Source organism: Stigmatopora nigra, chromosome 23, assembly GCF_051989575.1.
Source record: "Stigmatopora nigra isolate UIUO_SnigA chromosome 23, RoL_Snig_1.1, whole genome shotgun sequence".
NCBI classification, from domain to species: Eukaryota; Metazoa; Chordata; class Actinopteri; order Syngnathiformes; family Syngnathidae; genus Stigmatopora; species Stigmatopora nigra.
Genome location: NC_135530.1, coordinates 2,094,187 through 2,118,554, shown reverse-complemented (window position 1 = coordinate 2,118,554; position 24,368 = coordinate 2,094,187). Strand labels below are relative to the sequence as shown.

The 24,368-nt window shown below is 35.6% G+C and overlaps 1 protein-coding gene across 1 annotated transcript; it reads right to left on the bottom strand.

Moving 5' to 3' along the window:
* Positions 1 to 6,552: 6,552 nt before the first annotated feature.
* On the bottom strand, positions 6,553 to 23,831 carry LOC144181493 (chemokine-like protein TAFA-2). The gene is made up of 6 exons (XM_077710028.1): positions 23,624 to 23,831; positions 14,359 to 14,453; positions 10,749 to 10,904; positions 8,846 to 8,970; positions 7,660 to 7,697; positions 6,553 to 7,232 (listed from the first exon to the last, which is right to left on the bottom strand). Exons 2-5 carry the CDS (start codon positions 14,450 to 14,452, stop codon positions 7,668 to 7,670), a joined length of 405 nt encoding a protein of 134 aa, XP_077566154.1. The 5' UTR covers position 14,453; positions 23,624 to 23,831; the 3' UTR covers positions 6,553 to 7,232; positions 7,660 to 7,667.
* Between the last annotated feature and the right edge of the window lie 537 nt (positions 23,832 to 24,368).

Below are 24,368 nucleotides of genomic sequence, written 5' to 3'. Positions count from 1 at the left end.
ATGAAACAGTACTCCGATATGAAACGGTACTCCGATATGAAACAGTACTCCGATATGAAACGGTACTCCGATATGAAACAGTACTTCGATATGTAACAGTACTTCGATATTAAACTGTACTTCGATATTAAACTGTACTTCAATATTAAACAGTACTTCGATATGAAACAGTACTTCGATATTAAACTGTACTTCGATATTAAACTGTACTTCTATATTAAACTGTACTTCGATATTAAACTGTACTTCGATATTAAACTGTACTTCGATATTAAACTGTACTTCGATATTAAACTGTACTTAGATATTAAACTCTCTCTTTTAGATATTAAACTCTCTCTTTTAGATATTAAACTCTCTCTTTTAGATATTAAACTCTCTCTTAGATATTAAATTCTAGTAAAATGTAAAATGACTTGGACCTTAATTGCTGTCAAAAACTCACTGCGAGCCCCCACCCCATCAACATGGCGTATCGGAGCCAGAACACATGTTGTTCTTCCTCTGTCACTTGCAATGGAGACGGCATTGGACCTGACAGATCCTCGCCGACTCCAAAGTGCCAGCGGCTCAGAACACCATCTGTGGGATTCTTCTTGTTGCCTGGCACCGATGCGCAAATCAGCAAAACACCCCTACGCCGCCGAGTCTTCGGGTCCAGAGACCCAGGCGAAAGTCTCAACTCCCACCTTAAATGCCTCAGATGTGTTTTTTTTTGCTTTCAATGGAAGCCAAAGAGTTATGAGAATCAAAGCCATTGATTTTGATGGCCGTGTACTGTTGAAAACGGCTCTCAAAATTATATTCACGAGAGAGAGTTTAATATCTAAGTACTGTTGAAAACAGTAGATATTTAGATATTAAACTCTCTCCAATGAATATAATTTTGAGAGCTGGTTTCAATAGTACTTAGATATTAAATAGTACTAAGATATTAAACAGTACTCGGATATTAAACAGTACTTAGATATAAAACAGTACTTAGATATTAAACAGTACTTCGATATTAAACAGTATTTGGATAGTAAACAGTACTTGGATATTAAACAGTACTTGGATATTAAACAGTACTTAGATATTAAACAGTACTTGGATATTAAACAGTACTTAGATATTAAACAGTACTTAGATATTATACAGTACTTAGATATTAAACAGTACTTAGATATAAAACAGTACTTAGATATTAAACAGTACTTAAATATTAAATAGTACTTAGATATGAAACCATACTTAGATATTAAACAGTACTTAGATATTAAACAGTCCTTAGATATTAAACAGTACTTGGATATTAAACTCTCTCTCTCTAGATATTGTGTTTTGGGTGAAAACATTCATTTTGAAGTCACCTCCATAGCCAGGCCTTGTTGATTTGTTGGAATTTTGAAATTCGATGGGATCACCTCGGTCGAACAATAAAACAGCAAAGTTGTAAAAAATGTCATCGAAAATACATTTTACCAGATCTTTATTGCCATTTCTGTCGCTACAGGCTGCTCATTACAGCACACCAATGAAATATTCTTTCATTTTGGTTTCCGTCCGTCTACTTTGACGTAAAATTTGAATCCCTTTGTTTCCAGTAGGATCGGTTTAATTTGAAACTAACACACGTGCACTCGCTAAGCAGCCGGGTGTCATCCAAATAGAGATGTAGAAGATTCCTCGGCCTTAGGAACAAAAGAAGAGTCCAAGTCGGTGCGAGATTAAGCGAATCTACGAGATTAGAGCTGTCGAACCTGGCAAGTGAGTTCTCCACGCCGGATCAAGCGTAAAGTTGCAATAGAGGCTGGAGAACTTTTTCTAAGCGTGGGGGTGGGTGTAGGTGGGGTCTTCAAGAACTTTCCCTGAACTTGCCTCGGCTTTGCGTCTTCTACTTTCATCTTAGGTCACTGTCAGTAGAGGGTTTATCTTGTTAAAAGCGCAGCGTAGATGAAACGGGGTCTATTGCTGCAAACGTGGGGTTACGCCTGGGGTAGCTTTTCTTCTTTATATACCTTTTTAAAGTCGCTTTCCTCTTTGTGCTAAATATGTGACATTCGAAAGGCTCGTCACATGGAGGAGACCAATTAGGAATGAATGGAATTGGTTGTCACATACTCGCTTGGTTGTCATACTTGTTAGAATTTAACTACCATAGTTCTTTTACGCGTTATGTTGACTTCACCTGCTCTGGGAAAGATGATTTTTAGCACTTGGATAATTTGTCATTACAAGAGTATCTGCTTTTTGTGTATTTTGTTGTTGTGGCAGAAAAAAATGGCAGATATGGACATCATTTTTTTTTAATCGAAGACCAGATATAAATGTATTGCTTGTGTTTTTAATATTCAAGGAATTAGTGTTACTTCATAGTACTGCTTAGTGGAAGAATAACATTTTTCCCTTATGTAGGGTGATAATATAGTCGTAAAAAACCTGTCTGCAATTTTGAAAGGGAAAATATGGTCTTATCTCGGAAACTCCTGTACAATGTTGCCTCTAAGCTGCATTATATATGTATGTATATGTGCATTATATATGTATGTATATGTTCATTATATATGTATGTATATGAGCATTATATATGTATGTATATGTGCATTATATATGTATGTATATGTGCATTATTTATTTATTTATATTTTACACTTCCCCATGATGGCGCTGTTTTTTATGTTTTACAGCATGTTTTCAATGAAAAATTAGAGTATATTAGAGTATATTAGAGTCTATTAGAGTATATTAGAGTGTATTGGGGTGTATTGGGGTGTATTGGAGTGTATTGGAGTGTGTTGCGGTGTGTTGGGGTGTGTTGGGGTGTATTGGGGTGTATTGGGGTGTATTGGGGTGTATTGGGGTGTATTGGGGTGTATTGGGGTGTATTGGGGTGTATTGGGGTGTATTGGGGTGTATTGGGGTGTATTGGGGTGTATTGGGGTGTATTGGGGTGTATTGGGGTGTATTGGGGTGTATTGGGGTATATTGGGGTGTATTGGGGTGTATTGGGGTATATTGGGGTATATTGGAGTATATTGGAGTATATTGGAGTATATTGGAGTATATTGGAGTATATTGGAGTATATTGGAGTATATTGGAGTATATTGGAGTATATTGGAGTATATTGGAGTATATTGGAGTATATTGGAGTATATTGGAGTATATTGGAGTATATTGGAGTATATTGGAGTATATTGGAGTATATTGGAGTATATTGGAGTATATTGGAGTATATTGGAGTATATTGGAGTATATTGGAGTATATTGGAGTATATTGGAGTATATTGGAGTATATTGGAGTATATTGGAGTATATTGGAGTATATTGGAGTATATTGGAGTATATTGGAGTATATTGGAGTATATTGGAGTATATTGGAGTATATTGGAGTATATTGGAGTATATTGGAGTATATTGGAGTATATTGGAGTATATTGGAGTATATTGGAGTATATTGGAGTATATTGGAGTATATTGGAGTATATTGGAGTATATTGGAGTATATTGGAGTATATTGGAGTATATTGGAGTATATTGGAGTATATTGGGGTATATTGGGGTATATTGGGGTATATTGGGGTATATTGGGGTATATTGGGGTATATTGGGGTATATTGGAGTATATTGGAGTATATTGGAGTATATTGGAGTATATTGGAGTATAATTGCACTCAGGGGGGTTGTCTTTCTGCCCAGACCAACGTAAAATTAGAGGGAATATTGCTCCTGTATCGAAAAAAAAAGTCCAATTTTCCAGGAGAAACATGACTTATTGTTCAACCCAACCAGTAGTATTTCCCATAAATATATTATGCCAGATAAAGGTAGAAAAACTATTCCGTTAAAGTGAGAGAACAACAAAGCTACAGTATTCAAGCGAGATGCCGTGAATAGACAACAAAGCTGACAGAACTGATAAAGACACATTTGTTCATTTGTGACAAACATGGCAGTTATTAAAATGACTGGCTTTCATAGGAAAGCCTGTTTCCTCTCTCCCATTATTTACTTTATCGCACCGGAACTGTCCCAGGTTGGCCCCACAATAAAATGGTCACTAGCTCGGCACAATAGCAAAGTAAATGACACAGGCTGTGCTTAATCTAATGTCTGGCAGGACTTCTATGTATCTCCCAGGTAATTTTAAAGCACGCCAATGGCTATTCCCGCTTTGTGGCGCAAGATGTAATGCTCGCCGGCGTCCAATTTGAGCTCACTTTTAACATCACAATAGGATGAAAAATGCACGTAGGTGGGGTGGACAATGACGAGGCCAAACGTTTCCCATCCACGCCAGATGCTAAATCTCGGCGAACATAATGTGAAGCAAGGATTCGGAAAGAATTAATGTGAGATAACTTGTCTTTTCAACCCAAAAAGATTGAGTTTGCGCACAAAAGCTGCCGTCAGAGTTGGAGAGATAGATATCCGGCGCCTTTTGTATGAGGCGTGCCAACTAATTGGGTGCGTGATGGCGCTATGGCTTGCCAGAATGCATAGGCGGGACAGTGAGTACTGGCGGAAGATGATGGCCATCTTGTCAGGCGCACATGATGCAGAACGAGGGAATTATTATCATTATTTTTCTCAGTCATTAGTTGATAACTCAGTTTGTGTACAAATCATGTCATATTATTCTGATTTTAACATTTCAGCTGGAAAATGTGCATTGGAAGCCTAAAATACTTGATTTCCATAGTCGTTAAATTATTTTATTGTCTTTGTTTATTTAAGTATATATTCGCCATAACTTATGATAACTAAATAATAGCATTTACCTGAATATAATATAAAATAATATAATCTTAACGTCTTTGAAATAGAGGTTTTTATTGTGTATATATGTGCATATGGGAATATGTAGTATGTGTAAATGTGTATGTGTAAAGGTGTATATGTATGTGTATTTATGTGTGTGCATGTGTGTGTGTGTGTGTATATGTATGTGTATATATGTGTAAATGTGTATGTGTATATGTGTGTATATATGTGTATATATGTCTATATGTGTAAATGTGTATGTGTATATGTGTGTATATATGTGTATATATGTCTATGTGTGTATACATGTATGTGTATACATATAAATGTATATGTGCATATATGTGTATATATATGTATGTGCATATGTGTATATATGTGTGTATATGTATGTGTATATATGTATGTGTATATATGTGTGTATATGTATGTGTATATATGTGTGTATATGTATGTGTATATATGTGTATATGTATGTGTATGTTTGTGTATATATGTGTATACACGTATGTGCATATGTGTATACATGTATGTGTATACATGTAAATATATTTGTGCATATATGTATGTATGTGTATATATATGTATGTGTATATGTGCATATATGTGTATATATGTATGTATATGTGTATGTGTGTATGTGTATATATGCTTATATATGTATATGTGAATATATTTTAATATTCAAAGGCATAGAAGATGGATATAAATCCTGATTAAAAATAAATCAGAAAATATTTTTTCCCCTTTATAATAAAAAAGGGACAGAGTATTATGGCATCGAAGTAAATCAACAAGTGTTCCCAATAAGGGCATTTTGTGTCCTTTGCAAGTGGTGGGGGTCTCTGGTAATTTAGTATTTGATAAAAAAAATAAGAAAAAAACTTAAATATGGAAAAAGCAGCTGCAGCAACCTGCTGCGGCTCAACTAGAAAGCCATTTGTTTTCAAAATGAAGCCCTTTCACCGCTTCATCAGCGAGTCATTTCAAAGCGCTTTGCTGGAGGATCAATGTGCCCTCGGGGGGCAAACAAAAAGTAAAGTCATTTTTCAAAGGATTGATTCATTTTTAAAGAAAATATTGGGCTCACAGGAGGTCAATGTGACACCGGTGGGATGACGGAAGGCAGACAATTTCTTCCGGAGAAACTCGGCTACAGCTGGACTGATAGTGCCTGCGTTTTAAATTGACTCGCTGTTGTCCAGGCAACGTCAGATTTTCTTTTGCTTTTTGTTCCCACGGACGTTCCCTCGGAGATTGAACTCAAATGCGTTTTCCTTGGGGGTGCTCAGACTTTTGGTCGCCGGTCTTTTGGTCGCCGGTCTTTTGGTCGCCGGTCTTTTGGTCGCCGGTCTTTTGGTCGCCGGTCTTTTGGTCGCCGGTCTTTTGGTCCCTTTTGGTCGCCGGTCGAGAGTTTACTGTTGAAACCAGATCTCAAATTCATATTCATGAGATAGTTTAATATCTAAGAGTGTTTAATATCTAAGTAATGTTGGAAACAGTAGATATTTATAGATGAAACTCTCTTATAAATTTGAGAACTGGTTTCAACAGTACTTAGATATTAAACAGTACTTAGATATTAAATAGTACTTAGATATTAAACAATACTTAGATATTAAACAATACTTAGATATTCAACAGTACTTAGATATTAAACAGTACTTAGATATTAAACAATATTTAGATATTAAACTCTCACTCTTAGATATTAAAGTCTCTCTCTCTTAGATATTAAAGTCTCTCTCTCTTAGATATTAAACTCTGTCTCTCTCTTAGATAAATCAAATCAATCCAAAGCCTTTAAATTGAATCCATTTGTAATTCGTTTAATGAATCAACATCATGTCGTCACATATTGCTCATTTTCATGCCCACTTTTTAAAAGATAAAATATCCCAAATGACACAACCACATTTTATTACGGATGTCATCACTTACTCGGACAAAGGATGTCATACTATATCATATATGGATTGAAAACAGTCATGTAAATGTTCTTAACCACTTGGATCTCATTAACCCCTCTAATCACCCAAAAAAAGAAAAAACTTCCAGAAAATTGATTTTCCAAAAAACAAGATGGAAAAGAAGCTGCTATTTCCGCACTTCTACAAAAATTAGTTTAAAAATAAAAAAAGCAGTGTATTTGTGTACCTTTTAAAAATAAAAATCCCATTGAATTTCTTTTACTAAGCTACCACACATCGTATTCATCACGTTCCTTCTTCGTAGCTACCTTTTTTGCAGTTGTCCGGCCCAAGAAAAACAACCAAAAAACCCATTGAGTTTTCCCTTTGTAACTCAAAGTAATCATCACGTTATACCCCAACAAATCCTCATGTCCAGTAAGGCTTATTTTAAAAGAGTCCTTAAGTTGAACCCTTTTGGATCATGAAGTACTACTCCTGGTATTCCACGGGTTCTTTACGGTCTATTTAAAGAAAAGTCTATGCATGAGGCTTCTTCTTCTTCTTCTTGGTTTCACCTGGAAATGGAAAAACAAAGAATATTCAATTCGGACAAATTTGACTTATTATTAGACAGACAGATGTATATTAAATTTCCTGATTTTTTCCCCCCTTTTCAATCAATAATTGTAATTTTTTTAATCATTTTTTCTGTGTTTTTAGTTCAGAAAATCATTTTGTAAAATCTAAAAATATATATATAAAAAAGCTCAATAAACATTGTTTTAGATCTATAAAATACTGAATTTTCGGGATTTATTATCCAGTTATTTTAATCCATTTATCTATTTATTTATTTATCCAAAAAATCTAAATACTATTATATGGCTAAGAAAGTGCAAAGATAAATTAAAATATGTTTGGCAAGAAGAACCCTTAGTGAAAGAGATGTTGATAGCTTTTTTTATGAATGAAACTCACAAATATTCCAACAAAACGCCTCACCTGTGTAGTTACCAAAGTTGCTCTCGATCTCCAGAAATCTTCCATTCATGTGGGACAGAAAAATACATTTAGTTGGATTTGATCATAATTCTTCTGAATTTTCTCATCAGATCAAATAAGTTAGGACGAGGGAGGCAATGATTACAAATTTTGTGACTGTTTATTATCTAAGTATTGTTTAATATCTAAGTACTGTTTAATATCTAAGTGCTGTTTAATATTTAAGTACTGTTTAATATCTATGTACTGGTTAATATCTAAGTACTGTTTAATATCTAAGTACTGTTTAATATCTAAGTACCGTTTAATATCTAAGTACTGTTTAATATCTAAGTACTGTTTAATATCTTAGTACTGTTTAATATCTAAGTACTGTTTAATATCTAAGTACCGTTTAATATCTAAGTACTGTTTAATATCTAAGTACTGTTTAATATCTTAGTACTGTTTAATATCTAAGTACTGTTTAATATCTAAGTACTCTTATCTAAGTACTCTTTAATATCTAAGTACTCTTTAATACCCAAGTACTGTTGAAACCAGCTCTCAAAATTATATTCATGAGAGTGTGTTTAATATCTAAGTACTGTTTAATATCTAAGTACTGTTAAAACAGTAGATATTTAGATATTAAACTCTCTCTCATGAATATAATTTTGAGAACTGGTTTCAACAGTAAATCCCTGTAACCATTTGACCGGCGACCAAATGTCCGGTCACGCATATTTATAGTAGTTCAGTACACAATAGTTCACATTAACCACATAATTCCTGCATTTTCCTTTTCCAAATTAAAAAAAATATACATCCCATTTCCATTCCCCTGAATCAATAGCCCCAGGCTCCAGGCTCCAGGCTGCCAGCTCCCTGGCAGGTGTGGTGTGGACTGTTTAAATAATTAAGTACGTGGCGAGAGGCAGAAGCCGAGTCTATGGGTCATCATAACACACTGAAGGATACGGGCATCGTGTTACGTGGTAAAAAGCTGGTAATTGGAGCGAGTAATTGGCCAGTTTGGCTGATCAAAGTGTCTGGAAAGTGCTAAGGAGACATGGCAGCCCATTGATTAACGGCCCCCGGAGGAATGGGCTTTAAACATTAGCTCGTTTTAGCCTTGGCGTGGAACCATGTTGACTTTGAAGACGCTGACGTAAGGTCACGTTCAACAAGACTCACGAGATCTTACCTTTGTGGTTTTGATTTTGTTCCCTGTCGCGCAACTCCAACCCTTTAAGTCGGGAAGGACTTTGCATTCTTCGCCGTTTAGGCATGGTTGCATCTGGCACCACCATTTTTGTTCCACTATAGAAGCTGAGTAGAACAGAGAAATTTCGGTGACTCACCCAAGAGAATTGCAGTAAAAAATATACAGGAATTAATGTTTATTCCATACACATTATTGTTTATAAAGCAGTATTCTGGTGGAGGATGTACTCAGGGGGTCAATAGCAGGTGGATGGACGACTGTTAGATGGAAAAAAAAGGTAAATAATAAGGCAACACGCCTTCTTGCCAAATGATAACTGAGTAATGATGTGAATGTGATGGTTGGAAACATCTGGAATTGTTGTGGTGATGCATTTGTTTTTTTATTGTGGTCGTTGGAGATGTTTTTGACCTTGGACTTGTTCATTAACAAGATGCGAGTTGGGTAACGAGCGGTGGAGTGTTAAGTGGGAAATGTTTGGTTTGAATTGTGTGACGGTCCATTTGGGATTAGGAATGCTAATGTGGTTTGAATGTGTTTTCATTATTCGATTGCGGTCATGGTATTGAAATGCATTTTTTATTACTCTTACAATATGTTTTGTGACTAGCTCTAAAAAAAATATATATATACAAATACATATATATACATGTATATACATGTATGTATACATGTGTATATATACATGTATATATACATGTATATATACACGTATGTATATACACGTATGTATATACACGTATGTATATACACGTATGTATATACACGTATGTATATACACGTATGTATATACACGTATGTATATACACGTGTGTATATACACGTATGTATATACACGTATGTATATACACATATGTATATAATCGTATGTATATACTCATATGTATATACACGTATGTATATACTCGTATGTATATACACATGTATAAACATTTGTATATATACATGTATATATAAATGTACATGTATATACATGTATATATAGATGTACATGTATATACATGTGTTTATACATGTATATATAAATGTACATGTATATACATGTGTATATACATGTATATACATGTGTATATACATGTATATACATGTGTATATATAAATGTATATACATGTATATACATGTGTATATACATGTATATATACATGTATATGTATATGTGTGTATGTGTGTGTATGTATATGTATGTATATATGTATGTATATATGTATGCATTTATCTATGTATATATATGTATGTGTATATATGTATGTATATATATGTACATTTATATACATATATATAGTATACACAAGTAAAACCTGTGCATATCACATAGTAAATCGACAAAATAAATTGGACATCTAATGTCATTGAAACATCATTCACTGCCAGTTCATATTTTTCTGTCCATATTCAAATCCTCCGCGATTTATCCGAAGGAGTCCGTCTCTCACAGAGCGTATTGCAAGTTAATTTCATCTCTGAGAACAAAAGGAATAATTAAAAGGTTAAGTGCTGGTCATTTTAGCTGAGAACACCCACTGAGCGCTAAACTGAGGCCCGATGTCTCACAGCTCTAATTTGCGGAAAATGTCAATACTTAAATGTCAAGGAATAGGTCAAACCCAATTGAATCCAGACTTTAAAAAAGAAAGCCCGACCACATCCAAGTTTCTCGCTACTTGCGCCAAGCTTGAGGTTGAACACATTAACGTTTCACATTTCATTAAAGCAAACCGTTAAAGATAATCTGCTCTATTTAGTCTTTCAAAATCTACATTTAAACGAAAAAAAAATGTGACGGATCAATGCCACGCTCTCCCGAAGCATATTTTCAGACTCTTACGGCAGCAAATGTTTTTTTTCCTCATAAAACACGAGTAAAATGATGACAAACGGTACCGTCTACACAGGAGGGAGCTGCTCTGGTGGTCCCGGCCACTTGTCCTGGAAAACAGGAACACTTGACGGTTTGTGAGCGTTCCTCGATTTTATTCTTGTTGCAGCAACGGTGCAATGCGACCACCTCGCAAGTACCCGTGGGAACATGCTGTGCAACTAGAGAGATAACATGGAAAGAGAAATTTAAAAAAAAAAAGGAACAATTGGTATTTAATCCAGCGCTCTGTAGTAACTTTCTTAACGTCCAATTGTGGCCTTGGATTGAATCCCCATAAGAGCTCCTCTCTAGGGCCTTTACAACACCCTCTTTCATCTCGCTTAGAGCTTAATACCCACTAGAGAAGACAGCCCATATTCTTTTAGGGACTCTTGTCTTGTATCAAGCTGATTTTGTGGAAAGCAGCATTCAATGGAAATTGCTACAAGCTGTGATTTTTTTTAATAATTGCGTGTTTACTGCTGTTCAAAGGCTTGAAAGCGAAGTATTGACATTCAGTTTTCCTGGTTTTGGGGACATGTACAGGTGGTTTACTGTTTATTTTAGGGCATTTACTGGTCACTATCTATCTGTGACCGGACGATTGGTCGCCGGTCGAATGGTGGAGTTTACTGTTGAAACCAGCGCTCAAAATTATATTCATGAGAGAGTTTAATATCTACAAGAGTCTTGTATCTAAGTACTTTTTAATATCTAAGTGCTGTTTAATATCTTAGTACTTTTTAATATCGTAGTACTTTTTAATATCGTAGTACTTTTTAATATCGTAGTACTGTTTAATATTGTAGTACTGTTTAATATCTAAGTACTGTTTAATATCGAAGTACTTTGACATCTAAGTACTTTTAATATCCAAGTACTGTTTAATATCTAAGTACTGTTTAATATCTAAGTACTGTTTAATATCTAAGTCCTGTTTAATATCTATGTACTGTTTAATATCTAAGTACTGTTTAATATCTAAGTACTGTTTAATATCTATGTACTGTTAGTATCGAAGTACATTTTAATATCTAAGTACTGTTTAATATCTAAGTACTGTTTAAACCAGTTCTGAAAATTATATTCATGAGAGAGAGTTTAATATCTAAATATCTACTATTTTCAACAGTATGTAGATATTTAACTCTCTCTTAGATATTAAACTCTCTCTCTCATGAATATAATTTTGAGAACTGGTTTCAACAGTAAACTTGGCCCATTCCGTCTCATAGCGATTATGACGTTGAATTCATTTTAGCTGAAAGGCATGGCAGTGAATGATCATCTTTCTAAATCCATTTTTAATGAATTTGTGTGATTCCTGATAGTAATCGATGGTCCGAATCAAAGTTTTTTTTTTGTTGGGCGAACCATTCCGTAACTGAAGAACTACCCTATTCTGCTAATACAGCAATCTAATAGTACGCCAAAGTGCAACGCTGCAGAACTTGCGACCAATTTCCAGATCAAGCTCCATTGTCTGAATTATTTAGCGCCTGAATGGCTCCTTCCTCTATCAACTACTTGTGACATTTCCACCATCCGTCCATCTAAAGGGACTCTTGCTACCACCATCCCAAATGTCGAGGTCTTCGTTGTAATATTTTCCAATTTTTCGAAGACTACTGCGACAAGTTTGGTGTAGCAAAGGCGAACTTTTCATATTCTGCTAAGATAGCAAAACTGATAGCATGGATAACACGGCACAATGACTTCAGTTTCTGTTGTAGTATTTGCATAATGATGAAATGATGAATACGTTATCACATTAGAACGAAGCACCTCAGGCTAAATTGTGTCTAATGCATACATTATAATACAGGGAATGTAAAGTGTGTTCTTATTTAGAAGTTTTAATGAATTATTCCTCAGATTTTAGGTAGTGTCGAAGTGAAATTCAAACTGCCACTTTATTTTCAACAGTTTTTTTTTAGTTTTTATTTAGTTTTTGTGCCAGAGTGCGCTCACTTAACATTTAATTGATTATCATAGATTTATTTTGTGCCATTTACAACTCGCGTACAGTTGGATTATAATTGGCCAATCATGTTTTGAATAATTCAAATGCATGTGTATTAATATACAATATCAAATGAATAATGATGAAGGTCTCTAATGAATACAATTTTGAGAACTGGTTTCAACAGTACTTGGATATTAAACAGTACTTAGATATTAAACTGTACTTGGATATGAAACAGTACTTGGATATTAAACAGTAGTTGGATATTAAACAGTAGTTGGATATTAAACAGTGCTTGGATATTAAACAGTACTTTGATATTAAACAGTACTTCGATTTTAAACAGTACTTCGATTTTAAACAATACTAAGATATTAAACTCTCTTAAATATTAAACTCTCTCTTAGATATTAAACTCTCTCACTTAAATATTAATTTCTCTTAGATATTAAACTCTCTCTTAGATGTTAAACTCTCTTAGATATTAAACTCTCTTAGATATTTAAATCTCTCTCTTAGATATTAAACTTTCTTTCTCTCTTAGATATTTAACTCTCTCTTAGATATTAAACTCTCGCTCTCTTAGATATTAAACTCTCTCTCATAAATATAATTTTGAGACCATTTGACCGGCGACCAAACGTCTGGTCACGCCCGGAGTGAATACAAACTCCTGTCACGCTTAGGGTTAAAACTATTCCTACTCAACTACATCTTGTTAAAAAAACACCAACTCTTTTTGTCACTGTTTGCCCTTTTATTCCCTATCAAATAACACTGAACCAATTCGACCTATTTTCCCCCAAGAAGAGCAAATCATTTCTTCCCTTCTTCTTCTCTCCGTGAACCAATTCATTTGCCACGTTTTTCCGATGTGAGCTGGGCTTGGTTTCATGCCCTGAATTACAACGGCTTTCCAGCCACAGACATAACGCACTGGGGAAATTAGCAGGCCGCGATGGTTATCAGAGAGAAACAGGAAGGGAGATTATTCACATCCACTTTCTGTTGAAATGATGAGCGCCTCAAGTGCCAGTCAAAGACGAGCGCATCAAAGAGGCCCCGCTCGCGCCTAATTGGTCGACAAAGGGAAGAGAGGTGCGTATCTATCATGCTCACAAATGGACATCCCGTCCACTAGGAGCGACGTCTTTACGTCACCAATTACCCACGTGGCCGTGGAGTACTCAAACATGCGCTTTAGCCTCCACTTGATGTGTTACCAACTCGCCATAATTGATCTCGCTGGGTTTACAAAGCTTGACAACACTTTTAATGAGGAAGGGATTGAATGGAGTGGACTCTGTACAATTAGCTAAAATTACTAAAAAGGCTCTTTTTTTTTAAAAAAATTGTCTTTTTGTAAGCAAACAGATGGATGGCAACTCGATAAGAATCCCAGAAGAGTATATTTTTATTTTTTTTCTTGTTTTAAACATGTATTTAGTTCAGTATTTGGAATCAGTTCATTATTTGGGTTTATTCTTGATGCCCAAATAATGTTTGGAAGGATTTTTTTATTATTATTTGTATTTTATGGGCAGGTTTTACATTTTAAGGCTGGTGATTAGTGGCTTTTTTCAGTGTAAAGTAGTTTTTATGTGAGTATTGATTCCTATGATAAGAGAAAGTGTTTTTTGTAGTGATGTGTGAAGAAATGTACTCACCTGTGGAACACTCGGACATGTCGCACAGGCTGATGGCGAGCACCATGACCATTAGAATTCCTTTGTTTCCAACATGTGCGTGTCGCTCACTCATCCTGGAAAAGTGAGATGAATTCAAGTGCGCAGTCAGAATGATGGCAAAGAAGCATTGAAACGTAAAGTGGATATTAAATACTTTGAAGCTAGAGACAGTGGTGCTCGGACATTTGGTCGCCGGTCTTTTGGTACCTTTTGGTCGCCGGTCAAATGGTGACAGAGAGTTTACTGTTGAAACCAGCTCTCAAAATTATATTCATGAGAGAGAGTTTAATATACAAGTACTGTTGAAAACAGTAGATATTTAGTTATTAAACTGTCTCATGAATATAATTTTGAGAGCTGGTTTCAACAATACTTGGCTATTAAAATGTACTTGGCTATTAAACAGTACTTAGATGTTAAACAGTACTTAGATATCAAACAGTACTTAGATATTAGACAGTATTTAGATATCAGACAGTACTTTGATATCAGACAGTACTTAGATATTAGACAGTACTTAGATTTTAAACAGTACTTAGATATTAAACAGTACTTAGATATTAAACAGTACTCTGATATTAAACAGTACTTAGATATTAAACAGTACTTAGATTTTAGACAGTACTTAGATATTAGACAGTACTTTGATATTAGACAGTACTTAGATATTAAACAGTACTTAGATGTTAAACAGTACTTAGATATTAAATGTCTGGTCACATAGACAGTGATAGGTTGTACTTGGTTGTACTTTATTTACATACATTTTTTCCCTGTGCAAAAATCTGCAAATTTATAAAATTATAAGAAATAAAATCAAACAAACACACTGGTTACATCCCAGACACTAGTGTTCAAATTTCTAATCCCCAAAAAAACAGAATCCAGCAACAGCACAGTAATTACTGGAAGAGGCTTTGGTATCAAATGGCGCGAGGGTGCTAAATTACAAGCTACGTTGATGCCTTGCTTACCGCCTCCCGCCTCTAATCTTGCCATGATCATTGACATATAGATTGTTGAAACCACCAAGGGATTCTCGGGTTATTTACATAGCTAATTACAGTTATTCTAGAATCAGAGTGCGCTTTTCTGCTGACTTGATGGCCGGGGTCGAACGTGGTATCAAAAATTGCAGGAAAAAATACGTAATTTGCCACGTAACTTTTCCCGAGATTAAAAATATATCTCACGCCAAACAGCATTAAACTTCTCCAGTCTTCCTTAAATTGACTCTGTTCAAGGTCTGGCGTTTTTTGACTGAGCAAGTTGAGTTTTGCTCATTTTTAATAAATATCGAACGTATCGTAAGTTTGATGTTTTCAGGGAAGTTTTCCGTTAAGTTGGGTAATAAGGTACTTGCTAAAATTGCCTCCTATCATCCACTTGCAGCCTCCCGGTGGCCATCTTGCGCCATGTACTTTGCTGACCTTCGCATCGAAAGCTGCATTGTATAAAAAAAATATGAATTTTCTTTAAAATGTGTAGTTCTTGTATAATCTGCTAGGGGGCGCAGTGTCTTAGTACGTGCAGACAACATGAATTGACATTTATTTATGTTCTTATGTTATTCTTTTGTTCATAATATATCGTTCATAATGTAAAAGGAACATTCTGTTCATACACATTTTGATAATTTACTCATTCTTTGCACTAATTATTAGTATTAGTGACTAATACAAAGGAAAAAAGTGGGCTTATTTTTAGTTCTATGTCATTTTGCAATGAGTTTACTGGTCCGGCCCGCTCAAATTAAGCTGTATTCGACCCCCAGACCAAAGGGAGTTTGACACCCCTGGTCTAGTGTCATTGTAGACAAGCAAAAAACACAAAAAACCTCAGATCTATATGCCTTTTTTGGTTGAGATTTTCTTCCAGGCCTGCTGACACGCTTCTTGAAATATCTCGTTTGCAAATCAGCTTTACCAGTAAACCCCTGCCACGCTTTGGAGTCAAGTCAGTAAACATTTCCAAAAGTGTAAGATTCAATTTTCCCTTCCCGCCTTCAATGGAAAGGGATCAAAACGCTAGAAATACGCAAGGGAAGTACGTAATCCACAGTATCCCCAAGATTGCAGGGTTGGGGGTTGGTGCAGAAAGCCAAAAAAGCTGGACTTTCCCTTCTCGTTTTCCCGCAACTGGATTCGACACAGAGATTTATCCTCTTCCATTCCCTTCCCCAGTCTTCTATCTGGCTTTTTTTTACGCCAAGCGTGACTGAAACTGTCACTTCGGACTGCTGTGAGGAGCCGATTGCTCCAATTGGAGAACAAATGTAGCTCATTTGCCAAAACACAGATGTTCCCATCTGACAGTCGGGAAGGACTCCAGACGACGGGCTAAATCCCGCGTCGGAGCTTCCGACGAGACGGCCGTCACGCCGTTTTACGAAGCGTGTCCTCGGGCGTATGAAAGGCAACCGCGTGACGGATGGCTCGCTAATCAAATCATTACGTAGCAGCCCCGCGGTGACGTTGGACGAAACGCCGTCGACTCGGAAAAGAATCGTTTGACACCTCCCGGCCTTGACTTCTCTCTCGGCTTCTTGGATCTGATTATTTTTAGATGACTGTTTCTATCCGTTTCTAGGACACACACTACTATGATATGCAATACAGTATTCCCTCGGTTATCGCGGTTAATGGGGACCGGGACCACCCGAGATAAGTGAATTTCCGCGAAGTAGGAATTCCCCGTCAAAAATGCCTTATTTGAATTTAATTACAAAAATATTTTTATTTTTTATTGTTGTTTGTAAAAAAAAAAAATTAAATGTTTTTTGTAATTTTCCTTAATTTTTTTATTTTATTTTTTTTCACCCCCCTGTATACAGTACACCATATAGAATACAGGTAGAGAGAGTGAAATTTATGTTATAACAAAAAAAAAACTGTAAAATATGTTGTTTCAATGTAATATTTGTATTTTTTTTCCCCAAAAAAATCTGCGAAGCTCTGAGTCCGCAGTAGCTGAACCGCCAAGTAGCGAGGGAACACTGTAGTGTAATTTTTTTTCTTCCAAAAATGGATTTTTACATTTGCCATGTAGGGACTTGGTAATTTCTAGCCTGGAGGCATTTATCCGCCAGCCTTTCTGGTCTGTACCACATACGAGAGGGAAATTAATTGCAATCCCATTTGGCCCAAGATGCTGTCACCTGACACCAGTACTGCATGCCCTTTCCCAGAGTTTAACCACTAAAGCGACCTTCTGTAAAAAAAAAAACAGTGAGATGGCAACTGAGAGGTCGCCCGCATTCAACCCGCAGCAGTCAAACGGTCTCCAACCTCCATGTTCGTTTTAATTATTTTTATTCATTTTCCATGGGTGATTTCTCGTTTTTCAGTCATCGCGATTAGAGATGTTCTGGACGTTTGGTCGCTGATTTACTGTTGAAACCAGCTCTAAAAATTATATTCATGAGAGTTTAATATCTAAGTACTGTTTAATATCTATGTACTGTTTAATATCAAAGTACTGTTGAAACCAGCTCTCAAAATTATATTAATGACAGATAGTTTAATATATAAGTACTGTTTATTATCTAAGTACTGTTTAATATCTGAGTACTGTCTAATAGCTAAGTACTGTTTAAAATCTATGTACTGTTTAATATCTAAGTACTGTTGAAACCAGCTCTCCAAATTATATTCATGACAGAGAGTTTAATATCCAAGTACTGTTTATTTCTAAGTACTGTTTATTTCTAAGTACTGTTTATTTCTAAGTACTGTTTATTTCTAAGTACTGTTGAAACCAGCTCTCAAAATTATGTTCATGAGAGAGAGTTTAATATCTAAATATCTACTGTTTTCAACAGTACTTGGATATTAAACAGTACTTAGATATTAAACAGTACTTAGACATTTAACTCTCTCTCTTAGATATTAAACTCTCTCTGAATGAATATAATTTTGAGAGCTGTTTTGAACAGTAAACTCTCTGTCACCATTTGACCAGCAACTAAAAGACCGGCAACCAAAAGACCGGCGACCAAACGTCCGAGCACACGATTACATTGCCGGGGTAGGACCGGATGGGCGCGTAGGTTCGCCGCCCAGCGCCGACTTTTGCGTGCCGTGTTGAGAAAAAAAGGTTGAAGCGATAGGTGTTGGGGCACATGGGAAATCTATTTTAAGGCCCGCAATAAAAGCTTTTCTGGCGCCACGGCGACAACAGAAGAAACGTTGACAGGCAATTATGAAACTCCATAATTAGCTCATAAGCAACGCTATCTCTGTTAGCCAATTATCACGACCAAATACCAAGCTTGATATCTCCCACTGAGGTCGATTTGACAAGGACGGAAAATATAACATATACATTTATTAATACATTTTCTAATATAGTATTCGCTATCGAAAGAGCAGTACTGCTTCAGGTATTTTGTTTTTAGTTCGAATGAGACTTTCATGAACAGTTTAGATCAAGTTGGTGTAGTATTTAATGAATATTGACATTAACAATGGGTTCAATTTCTCTTTCTTCCGCAGATTTATGTCTAACCCATTTTGGAGTGCGAGGGTTGGCAGAAATCTCTCTCAATCAATCCAAGTAAACCTGACAGGAACATTTTTTAAGGTAAGAGTTTGTTCTCAAAGTTCTTTAGGGAATGGAATCATTTTCAAAACTTATTTTTTTCAAAGTACTGTATTTTCACGACTATAGTTAAATATCAAACTCTCTCTCTCTCATGAATATAATTTTGAAAGCTGGTTTCAACAGTACTTAGATAATAAACAGTACTTAGATAATAAACAGTACTTAGATAATAAACAGTACTTAGATATTAAACAGTACTTAGATATTAAACTCTATGTCATGAATATAACTTTGAGAGCTGGTTTCAACAGTAAACTCTCTGTCACCATTTGACCTGCGACCAAAAGTCCGGCCACCAAACATCCGAGCACCAGGTCCAAATCCATCTTAGTTTGAAAGGCTGATGGCGAATGAGCATCCATTAATTTGCTGCCCAAGTGGATTGGACTAATCTAGCAAACACAGTGAAATTCGAAGGTGCGACTTTGTCAGTCTATCACCGGTACCAAAGCACGATCGTTCAACGGTGATGAAGCAGTTAAGTCCTCCGCCCTTTTGCCGTCAACACGTGCACTCGAACGGAGGACTTCACTGATTGCAACGGCGAGACGAATGTTTCATTTTCACTCTCCATCAAGGACACTCGGTATACACATTCTCCGAAAGTGGACGCGAATGAGTCGAAGGCCGAGGAACCAATTACGCTGCCGGGCTCAAGGTGTGGGCAGCTAATTAGAAAAAAAGGGAGTAAAAAAACACCCTCTGAATATCCTCCATCTTTGTCATCTGTAAGACTGTTGACATCACCATCTTGGATGACATTGAGCTCCAAAGTACGTTGCTATTTTCAATTGTAGCAAAAAAATGGCCCATTTAGAAAGCCTTATTAAGGAATACTTGGAAAATAATGTCCAAATATTCCATTCACTGAGATAACTCAAATACTACAGCAGCAAAAGTCTCATAAAAAGTGCATATTGCACAGTAATAAGGCGTCATTATGTAACAGAATCAGTCGCGGGCAAGCGCTTGGAACAGTTTTCATTGAGCAATGTGCTAATTGTAGTACTCAACTTGCACACTTTTTTTATAAAATGGATTGGCTTTCAATGTGGCCTCTAAAAGACCTGAAAGTTCAACATTTAGGAAGTTTTTGACTGCAGTTGGAAGAAAGTTAGGCAACTCTATCCAAGTAAGTCTTTGGAGGTCTTGATATGGAAAGAACGTTGCAGTGGAAATTGGGCTGCTACAAATACTTTCAGCAACTATTAAACAGTACTTAGATATTAAACAGTACCTAGATATTAAACAGTCCTTAAATATTAAACAGTACTTAGATATCAAACAGTACTTAGATATTAAACAGTACGTATATATTAAAATTAGTTGGTGAAAGCGATGCCGTATCCATACGCCAGCGAGAAGGCTCTGATGTATGCCTACGCTTGCGACAAGGCATTGTGGTGTTGCCAACTCGAAATCTGATTGGTTAAAACAACAGTCTTATCGATCCTTGTTTAATGCAGCAGAGCCTGCAGAACTGATTGTGAAGGCCTTGAGGCAGATTTCTGACCCTGGCAACAAATAATGGCTGAAATGTAATTGGTTAAATGCTTCAAAATGAAAACACACAAGGTCAACATTATTGTTACCTGATGAACATTTGTTTCCATGACCAAAAATTCTGAATATCAATGAGCCAATAAGACCAGAGACAAAACGTCCGCAGGCCAGAAACAAATGTGTTTTTTTGTGTGTGTTTTTTTCCTCCCTTTCATAACTCCGGCTGTCGGCTGGCAGAATGTAAATGAGCCTCTCACCACCGATTTTATGATGGTGTCAGCGCTCTTCTTAGTCTCTGGTCTCATTAGAAGCCGAGTGGAGCTGACATTTACTCAGCCACGGTGCTCACTAGCTCTTCATGTGGGGCGCACGGGTCACAATAACACGCCGCTAGATACTCTAGTCGTCCCCAAACCTTTGCGAGAAGTCGCCGTGGGTATTTTGAGTCATTTTTAAAGCTTATCTTCTATAATCCACCTATGCCGGCCGGGTCTTGATGTTGAAGTATTTTTTTAATTAGGTTTTTGTAATGAAGAAAAACCGGCATGAGTAACACTCTAAAGTTGATAAATCATTCTTAAAATAGACCTAACATAAAATTATTTAAATGACTTTAAATAAATGGAAATAGGCAGTTTTATCAAGTTTTATCATTCAATATTAATAATATAATAATAGTATTTTTTTAGTATTTAGACTAAAGGTATAATAATAGTAATGTTTTAGTCTTTATACAAAAAAATCAAATAGAAATAAAATAGGAAAAGTTTTAAAAATATATTTGAAAATATTTACTGGAAATAGGCAGTTTTATCGTTCAATATTAGTAGTATAATAATAGTAATGTTTTAGTATTTATACAAACAATTCTAATGGATACAAAATAGAAAAAGTTTAAAAAATATATATGAAAATATTTACTGGAAATAGCCAGTTTTATCTTTCAATATTGTTTGGTATAATAATAGTAGTTTTGTAGTCTTTATTAAAAAAATTCCAATAGGTACAAAATAGAAAAAGTTTTTAAAAAATATAAATGAAAATAAAAATGTCTGGCAATGAGTTAAATACTATAAAATAAATAAAAATACTGCAAAAATAATCACCTACACAATATTAGTCTAAATGAATTGGACTTTTATCATTAAAAGTATCAAGCAATGAGTTAAATAATATAATGTAAAATCAAAATACTGTGAAATAATCACCCACACAATTTTAGTTGTATTCTTTGCTACTTCTAAACATTAAACCTGCCTAATTTCTACGCAATAACCTTTCAAAAACATCATTAAAAGGGCTTTCATTTTCCTCTAAGAGCACACAGGTTCGGAATGGAAATTAATATGGTAGGCTATGGTTATTTCCTGACTCCTGCTCCTCTAAGGGACCCCACAGCTCTGTTGTTTTTTTTTTGCGGTCCCTTCATCCAGTTACCATTGCCTTATCTCTATGCTCACTACACGGTCTGATAGGGCTCACTGTGTAAGCAATTAAAGTGTCTTATTTTCCAGATAAGTGCGAGAGTGTAGTCAGACTCGAAGCCACAGGCGGCTCATCGGAGCAAGTCTTTAGGTTAGCTACTAACCCCCTCGCCTTGTCCACCGCGGGGGGTCCGAACCCATGAAGCCAGGCGTGAGGCTCAGTCTGATCCAGGTTAAAATAAAGCCATTAGGGAAAGCTACACAAACTGTGTGTGTTTTCCACATCACAAATGAATTTTCATACATAGAGATTGTCAAGATCCTTAAAAAGAAATTTGGTCTTTTGGTCGCCGGTCTTTTGGTCGCCGGTCTTTTGGTCGCCAGTCTTTTGGTCCCTTGTGGTCGCCGGTCGTTTGGTCGCCGGTCAAATGGTGACAGAAAATTTACTGTTGAAACCAGCTCTCAAAATCATATTCATGAGAGAGAGTTTAATATCTAAGACAGAAGTTTAATATCGAAGTACTGTTTAATATCTAAGTAGTGTTTAATATCTAAGTAGTGTTTAATATCTAAATACTGTTTAATATCTAAGTACTGTTTAATATCTAAGTACTGTTTAATATCTAAGTACTGTTTAATTTTTTTATTTATTTTTTTATTATTTTTTAACATCATTATTATTATTATTACATGCATATTTTAAATGAGTTAAAATCTTTCTGTCAGATGGAACTCTATTGTTTGTCTGTCTAAAAGTTGTATGCCCGCCTCTATACGTACATCAATGTATAAAAGACAGCTATACATTATGACTTTTGAAATTCTGCATTTTGATAATATTGACGGCAATCCAATCCATTTTAACTCGGCGGACTGGCATCTTGCAAAAAAATAATGGCACTTGGGCACCCTCATTCAAACTATTTGTATAAATACTTTTGCCAGATACTTTTAAAGTCCACATTCTACATTTCTACCAATCAAATACTAGTGAAAATACCCAAAAAGCCCTATTCGATAAAAAAATCATTTTTTTAACGAATGTCTCAAACAATGGAGGAACTGAAAACTCAGCAAAAATAAGAGCCATCCAGAAAGTGTGTAAAAGTGATTGACAACTTTGTCAGACGAGTACAGGTTTGCCTGCAATGGAATTTTGGACATTTGAAACACATTTTGGGAAAGCCATAAATTGACTAAAAATGGACAGAAATAGCTGAAACTCTGGTGAATGGTCTTCCATCAACTGAATAATATGTGGTTGTAATTTGAAAGAAATAGCTTTTTAATCAAAGTCAAAATAGACATTTTTATTTACATAGTTGCCAGTATATATCGTATCCCCCATTCCTACCTACACTCTCCATTTACTCCTTGTTTTTTAGTTTATTAGTTGTTTTCTTTTAATTTATCATGTCTATTATACGTATAGCACAAAGTATAACAGCTGCTACTACTACATTTCATCACCAGAATACTCCTATTTGCTACAGGCAAGAAAACACTAAACTGGAGGTGAAATCACTAAATCACAATCCAATAAATGACTATGTTTTGACACCACTACAAATTGTACTCCAAAGTAGTATACTACAGTGTATACTCATTTTTCTACCACTGAGAATTACTAGAAGGAGGAAAAAAATTGCACATTTTAAAGCCTAGAAATAACAAAGTAGTAGTTGTGAATATTTAAAGATGAATGAAGTACTTACCTGGAAGTATCCTACTTCCTTCCCATGCATTAACACCCTCAAATCATCCTTTCCAGGGTTTCCAATTTGTATAACTCTTTAAGAATCGATCCTTTAATCACAGTTGGGTGTAAATCCTCACTCTTGGCCAGAGGTCTTGATGGTTTAGGGGCGCATTGGGGTGGTCTTTGGTGCTCTGAAGGGAATCCGGGTGTTGTTGCTACAGCGTCTCGGCTCAGTCTGACAGCTCCACTGTGCGTGCGCACATGAACTTTTATGACCAATCTGGTGTGCAGCGTCATACAGTAAACCTATTTCACACCCAATTGATAACTGATCAGGTGAAAGAAAAATATAGCAAGTCATTTTTAATTTGTATACTAAAAATTGGTTGGTATTTGAGGTAGAAAAATGTGGTAATCATCCTTAAAAATGAATTTAATAGTGTTTTTTTCCCATAGTTGGAAAGAGCGACTCTTATATGATATGCCAGTGCCCTCAAGTGGTGCTGTTAAAAGTTACACCATTCACATTTTAAGTAAGAATAATTTACGCTAAAATGATGTTTACTCAAAATTTAAGCTTCATTTTTACACACATGTTTATAAAGGGGAAGGCAATACTGTTATCTTGCATGTTCCAATAGACCAGGGGTAGGGAACCTATGGCTCGGGAGGCATATGTGGCTCTTTTGATGGGTGTATATGGCTCTCCACCTTTTTAAATGATACTTTTTCTTCATTAGACTCTTCTGCATGCATACTCT

What these genes read in the sequence shown, in the direction of transcription:
- LOC144181493 (XM_077710028.1), bottom strand. Translation starts at nt 14,452, where the DNA reads ATGAGTGAGCGACACGCACATGTTGGAAACAAAGGAATTCTAATGGTC. An exon ending in CATGTCCGAGTGTTCCACAG is followed by an intron (nt 10,905 to 14,358) that starts GTGAGTACATTT and finishes TTATCTCTCTAG; the next exon opens with TTGCACAGCATGTTCCCACG. An exon ending in ACAAAATCAAAACCACAAAG is followed by an intron (nt 7,698 to 8,845) that starts GTAAGATCTCGT and finishes CATGAATGGAAG; the next exon opens with ATTTCTGGAGATCGAGAGCA.